Source organism: Momordica charantia (assembly GCF_013281855.1).
Source record: "Momordica charantia cultivar OHB3-1 chromosome 5 unlocalized genomic scaffold, Mcharantia_2.0 BLBB01000005.1, whole genome shotgun sequence".
In the NCBI taxonomy this organism is placed as follows: domain Eukaryota; kingdom Viridiplantae; phylum Streptophyta; class Magnoliopsida; order Cucurbitales; family Cucurbitaceae; genus Momordica; species Momordica charantia.
In genome coordinates this window covers 22,445,686-22,453,231 of record NW_028275163.1, presented here as the reverse complement: position 1 = coordinate 22,453,231, position 7,546 = coordinate 22,445,686, and the positions used below count along the sequence as shown (strand labels likewise).

The following is a 7,546-nucleotide window of genomic DNA, read 5'->3' as shown; positions in this document are numbered from 1 at the left end:
AAATGTTTATTTTTTCTTTTGAAATTTGAGCTTCAAAGGAGACAGGAACTCCCCACATAGTTCCCGAGCTTTATATATATATATATATATATATATATATATATATATAATATGTAAATTTTGAAAACAAAGTTTCGTAATTTCAAACTAATAATTTATTTAATTGGTTACAAATTCAATGTCATCTAATATCTCTGTCATTTTCTTTCCTTTCCTATCCATCTATATCCAATATTAGCTAGTTTGTAATTCTTGAAATTGAAAAAAACAGTTTTGAATAGTCGCTCTAAGTCAATTTTTCATTAATGTTTAATTTAAATATAAATATGACATGACAAGTTTGCATATGATATCGCAACTCAGCTAATACTTTATCCTATTTTTTTAAATAATGCGGTGGCTGAAAAAGTTGACACATAATTTAAAATTAATTTTTTTTTTGTTGGCTGAAATATAATTCAACCGTTGACTTCTAGAATAACTTGTATCTTACTTAAATTTGCCACATTTCCGAAACCATAAGTGAGCATTAGATTTATAGGCTTTGAAAGTTTATAGATTTTTGTAATCCATGATCACTAAACATGAATTTTAGTATCTTCCAATTTATTTTATAGATTTTGAGTTTTCAAAATATTTATTTTATTCTATGGACCTAAAAAATTATACGTTACTAGCACTTATCTCCAATTAAGAGATCATGAGTTTGAATTCCTCCACCTGTACTAGAAAAACCAATACATCCTATTGCATGATATCTATATGACATATATTAAGTATTTAATGGCAAAATAACGATTAGAACTAATGAATATAGTTTTAAAAAATTGAAGAACTAACATAGATATTTTAAAAATTTTATGGCTTATTTAGTAACATTCTCCAATCTTTCTTCATTTTTAATAAATAAGATAGAATCGCATGGCCCAACAACTCTAAATTAAAGAAGGATAAAAACAATATTTATATTTTATTTTGTAACAAATAGGGAAGGTAAACAATTTCCAAAATTTCTATACTAATTTTGAGAATGTTTCCAAAATATGAGAAACAAGAAACATAATTAGTTGTAAAAAAAGATTTTTTAATAAAATTTGGAAATGAGATAGTTACCGAATGAGCCTTAAAAAAACAAAATAACTGTAAATATTAAAAACTAAAATAGGTATATGGAAAACTTATGGTTTGTTTGATAACCATTTTGGTTTTTGTTTTTAGTTTTTCAAAAACATGGTTTGATAACCAATTTAATTTTATGTTTTTTGTTTTTCAAAAATCATTTTAAAAATTCTAGGTAAATTAAAAAAAAAAAAAAGTAGTTTTCAAAAACAGGTTTTTGTTATTCAAAATATGATTTTTTCTTTTAATACTCTAACTTTTTTTTCTTTCTCATATTTACCTCTAAAAAATTTGTTTTTCACCCTAAAATTTTTTTATTTCCAAATTTCTGTATTTTTTTTTTCTAATAGGCCAATTTAATTTATTCCTCTAAAAATTTAATATTTTTCTCAACTTTTTTTCTCTCTAAAATTTAATTTTTTATAATTCTTCTTTCTCTTCATAATCTATTTTTCTTTTGAAAATTATATTTTATTTTATCGTTCAATTTTCTTTCACTCAAACTTTTACTTATATTTATATTTATTTATTTTCTCTAAAAATTATATTTTGAATCTTGTTTTTATCTCTAAATTTATTTCCACAATAATCTTGTAATTTCGATTAAAGTTTTCTCTTTTTGTCTTTAACTTTTCTTTCACTATTTTTTTTCTAAATATTTTTATTTATCTCTCTAAAATTTAGCTTCCAAAAGTTTATTTGTCTCTTATTTTCACGTCTCTACAAAAAAATTTATGCAGAGTCGGATCCCAAAAATAGGAAATGCATGCCCCGACCCCGCCCCGTCCCTGTGATTCTATATCTCTCGGTCCCAAGAACGAGTTGGAGACGGAGAGAATGGGGCACCCATACCATTCTCATCTCTACTCTACATAAAAATTTTTCTCTCTAATATGAATTTTCAATTTTCTAACTTTTTAAAAACTAAAAACTAAAAATGATTACCAAACGTATATGGTTTTTCTTCTTTTTCAAAAAAATAAAATCAAAAACCAAAAATAAAAACCTAAAATAGCTATGAAACGGACCATTAGGAAACCAAAATGTAGAAAGGCTCTAAAATTTTAAGAATCAAAATAAAATAATAACCTAAAAAGTATATAGACCTATTATAATATAGTTATTATATAAAAATAATAATTTTCACCCTACATGGTCTATGGCCCTTCCTGTCTAGTCCACTCCCTTGCTTGTTTTGTCTCTTGCTCGATGTTCGATTATTGAACCTTTCTTTATGAGCATTATTCAGTTAAAATTTTTAAATTTTTAAATCTTTACAGCCTTTTGTCTTTTTTCTGCAAGAAAAAATCAAAATTACTGCAGTAAAATTCAATTACAGTTTAGTCCTTCAACTACTAATTATATCCATTTGACGTCGAAGACAACAATTTGTTTCAGTTAGATGTAGATCCCTATATACAGAAACTACGATTTTAGTAGTTATAACTTATAACCGAACGCAAAATTTACAACGGCTCATAATACCAACCAAAAAAACTATCGGGAAAATAATAAAAACACAATTTTATCTACAAAACGGTACCGTTTGGATGCAAATAAAAATGGAAAATAACCGCAAAGGGCAAGAGGCAAAATTACATGAGGGAAAACCGTAGGGCTCTTTTTCTTTTTAATTTTTTTTTATACTTACTTACCTTGTGAAGCACGGGAATGAGAACGGTTAAATCAAAGTGCCACGTCATCCGGCTACGATACAAACAAAAAAAGCGGGCCCACCAGAAGCCCACCTAATCCCGATGGGCCCGCCGACAGCCCACGCCACAAGGTACCTCAAAGCTCAGAGGAGCATATGCCGTCGGACGACGGTTATTCTCCGTCGCCGACGAGCCACGACCCGGACCGCCTCCCCGACGCGAACCGCTTCACGCCGCCCAATCCCGGCGGTTCGATCTCCACGCTCCTTCTCGGATGAGATTCTGCCGTCATCGTACCAGCCGCCCTCTCCCTCACCGGCAAGTCTTCGGCGGCGTCGGCAGCGCTTGGTTTAACCGCCGGCGGTTTTTTCCAAACTCTGAAAAGTGACCGGAAAGTCGATAAGAAGCCGCGTTTAGCGCATTTACGATCCGGTTTTTCCTTCGGCGGCGATGGTTCAGATGGACGGCGGCGATTCTTCCACCGTCGACTCCGATCTCGCTTCGATCTCACCCGGCCCATACACGAGACCTTCGGCGACGACGGCTCGACGAGCGCGGAGTCCGATTTCGCAGACGATCCGGACTGTTTCACGAACAGCCTCGCATTTCCAGATTTCGAATTGCGACGATTCTTGGTATCGACGAAGCAAGTCTTATGAAGCTTCGGCAGGCCGAGAATCGAGGCCTTGGATTTGAAGTTCAAGGAAAAGCGTTGAGAATTCGAATTGGAAGGCGGATTCACACTAGGATTATTCAAGTTGGTGGAATTGGAACTACCTTTAGTGGAATCTTTGCGCTCGTAAAACGCGTTCTGATCCAGCCAATCGAACTCCGCATCCTTGGACAGCCAAAATGATTCCGGAGGAAAATCCGGCGGAACCTCCGATTGCTCCGTCACCTCTCGGTCCTCATCCTCAGGCCGACGATCGCCATCGGCAAAAGCTTCTTCGCAGGCGATCTTCCGGTCGTGTGCAGTGCCGCCGGCACATGCAGAAACCAAAGTTTCCAGATCCACTTGCGGCATGGTAAGACCAAAGTAAAATTAAACCACTGTAAACAGAATCAAAAAGTAGAAGTTTCTATAAAAGAAGCTTTTCTCAGAAAAATAAAGAGAGGATTTCTTCTGGTTGACTGGTGCTCGGTGGCGCGTCGGGAAGACGTCTTTTGAAGATTCAGGAGAGAGAGAGAGAGAGAAAGGCCAAAGGGTCCGCAAAAGAAGAGGAGAGAAGATTTTTTTTTTCTTTTTTAATCTCTTTGAATATAGATTTTTATTTTTATTTTTTCTTTTTCTTGCCTTATAAAATTGGTACGGAAAGCGAAAGCACCAAAACGGCAGTGGATTGATGGGGAGCGCGAGCGCCTTTATTGTTTTATTTATTTATTTATTGCTATTTTTTAATTTTAATTGATAACCTTTATTGTTATTATTATTATTTTTCTTTAATTGTCTTTTTGACAGTAACTTTTTCTTAATCTCTCTTCATTCCCCGGCGTGGCTTGTTTTTAAATGGCTTGGCTCTGTCTCGAATGTCTAAACAATTTAGGTCCTCCAGTGTGGAATCTGGATTTCGTATTTATTGAATTGAAACGGTGAATATCGGTTGAATTTATTTTTTAAAATTGTTTTGAATTTTGTGATTAAATAATGGAAATTTTGGAAATCATATCTATTTTCGAAGAATTTGAAATTTTAAAATGTAGAATTATATTAATAAATATACTATTTCATATTATAAATTCCTTTAATTTTTGGTAAAATTGAAATAGGTAAAACCTAATATATTATAAATTATATAATATTGTAAAATGATAATTATAACATATATTAATAAACTAATTAGGTTGAAGAAACATTTAGTGGTGGGTTACTACTAATTTATAAATACAATACTAAATACACCTTTAACAATTTTTTAAATTGTTATACAATTATCAAATCTACTGTCAAACACATTCTAAAACATTGGACAACATTTATTTTCATTGAATCTCTTTTTAAATATGCCTTAGGATATCTTTAGTATTTAAATATTTATTTTTTCAGATTCACTTAATCAACTAGAATATATGGTTGGTAGATTTATATTTTAAGACTGTAATCCAAATAGTGTGAATTTTGAAAAAAAAAATACACTATTATTTCATAGCAGGATCAACAATTAGTTTTTTATGATTTTTTATTTTTTTATGATATTTAATTGATAACTAATACTAATTATTCACAAATATATTTTGAAAGTACATAAATAAAAATAAAAATAGACCAAATTACTATTCAACGGAAAATAATAACTCTAAAATGTAAACCTAAAAATATATTCATGCAAATGGTAGTTGAAATTTAAATTGATGTTTAACTCTCACGTAATACCGTTGGCATTTCTTTTATTAGCAACAAACTATAAAGTTATCTTTTGTTTGTAGTTTTAATTTTCAAGTGAAAATAATGGATATTTTTGTGAAAATAATTTTTCTGTTTTATTTTATGTTTATAAGATTTGTTGTTTGGGTTTGGTAGGTTTGGTTAATATACTTACTCAACGTTTGGTCCATCTAACCCAACCGTTCCACTTTAGTTGATAAAATCATAGGCTACCATTTTATATGATGTTCTCTTTCCTTTTTTATTTTTTATTTTTTTCCATTTTCTTCTTTAGTTTAAGTTATAGATATTATTTTATTTTCAAATGATCTATTTTGATATTTCTCATCACATTATAGAGTTGTATTGAATAAAAATTTTGCTATTTTTAAATTCGATACTTCCTTTGATATATGTGGCAGAAAAATACGAGACCATGTGATGGGTATATTAATTTTTATTTATATAGAAATTTAGTAAAAAATGGCTCGGACAAATTTTTTTTTTTGCACAAAATTCATAAATAAAAGTTAAAGGTACTAAAGTGTATAAACGTAAAATGAGATTTTTTTAATATAACATATGAAGATGGGATTCGAACTACAATTTTTTAGTCGGAAATAAGTACCTTACCTAGTTTAACTATGTTTAAGTTGACAATTTTATCTTAAAAAATAATTATATATATAACACGTACAGCAAAATGAATTGGTGCTTATTTTAAAAATAAAAAATAAAAAAGTAATTAATCGGTGCTTATTTTTGTGAGTTGTAATTCAAAATCTTCTCATACTCATTTATAATATAATATTGTCAACAAAATTAAAAGGTAAAATACAATATTTTCTGCCCTTGAGTTGCTCAATCAATATAGCAATTAAGAAATTTCTACTTTTTCTATAAAGTGTTGAAATTTTCGATCTTTTATACCTTCAAAAGATTTCGACAAAAAGTATTTTTCCATTTGTTGACGGTAAATTTTGGAGAGATCGATGTGTCCTTCGGACGATAGCTTTAATTCGCTTGAAAGCAAATGAGTTTGCAACTTGAAAACTCAACGTCGGTGTAGTGTCCTACCTAATAATTACCTCTGATGCTCAAGTAAGTGATCGGAGTAGAAAATAGGAAAAGACACCTTAAGTATTAGTGACATGTTTTACACTTACTTGGTAATAGTGAGGGTCATTTCTTATATAGGCTCAGACGGTTGACCAGAAAAGACGATGGTTGTGGTGGCAGAGGCGCGCCACGCGGTATGTCGACTAGCAAAGGTGTACACCCTAAACAACTGGCGGGTGGTGTCGTCGCCTACAGTTCGACGTGCTACCTGTATTGAAGAGACGAAGGTGCACATCTCCTGCCACGACAGTGTACGGTGCGTAACTGTATGTGGTCACGCGCCTCTCAACTGTTGACACGCGTCCTGTACAGTTTTTACTCTCAACAATATTATTTTCTTTTTTTATCTGATGGGTGTAGTTTAATAAAAGTTTTTAAAAAGGAACAACTAAATTTTAAATAAAAATAATAAAATAAAGCCGATGGAACATAACATAACACATAGTATAAACTACGAGACCAGCCAGCGGCTAATAAGGAGCCAGAGATACAAGTTATATTATGATTGAAGATTAAATGATGCAGGAATTATTGAGGTTTTTTTTTAATAAAAAATTTATTAATACCTACTTTAAATAAAGCCAGCCACTCGCTAAGCTGTATCATTGAGTCGGACAGTCCGCTGCGACATCGTTTTCTATTTCACAAAGCTTTTTTGTTTTTGTTTTGTTTTTTCTTTTTCAAGTGTAGTTTTATATCAAAAATATTATATTAATAATAAAGTTGAAATACTATCTACATTTTTTCGTAATAATCTGGTTCCTTTATTTTTTTTTAAATGTTGAGAATTAAATTATCTGTATGATTTGCTATTTGATTGGATCTCTTCAATGTATCTAGAAAAATATAAAATATATATACCAGACAGAAAATAATTGGAATGCTATTCGACATTAATAATAAAAATAATTAAAAATAAATTAGCTCATTTAATTTTTTTTTTGTTAAGGTTCGAGATTTGTTGGTTATATTTTTTAAATGCATAACCTAAATTGCTGAGAGGGGAAAAGAAATATGATAAAAATGAACATAATTCTTTGAACTTTTATCTTTCCTTTTATCCTTAATTTTTTAGAATTTTAATATCCATCTCTAAATTATTCACATTTTATTTTGACTTAAACATTTTTTAAATCTCATGTTAATCTTTTTACTTTCATAAATTCTCACCTTTAATTCCAATGGTAATAATATCAGATATATTTGATTGAAAATATGATGTTAATCTCTTTCATTGTATGTCATGTCTACTTATCCACATTAAGAATAAAATGCTACAAACTTTTCTTTT

General features: G+C 30.4%; 1 protein-coding gene across 1 annotated transcript; it reads right to left on the bottom strand.

Moving 5' to 3' along the window:
- Positions 1 to 2,598: 2,598 nt before the first annotated feature.
- LOC111014245 (uncharacterized) lies at positions 2,599 to 4,024 on the bottom strand. Its single transcript, XM_022288912.2, has one exon. It carries the CDS (start codon positions 3,796 to 3,798, stop codon positions 2,947 to 2,949), a length of 852 nt encoding a protein of 283 aa, XP_022144604.1. The 5' UTR covers positions 3,799 to 4,024; the 3' UTR covers positions 2,599 to 2,946.
- Between the last annotated feature and the right edge of the window lie 3,522 nt (positions 4,025 to 7,546).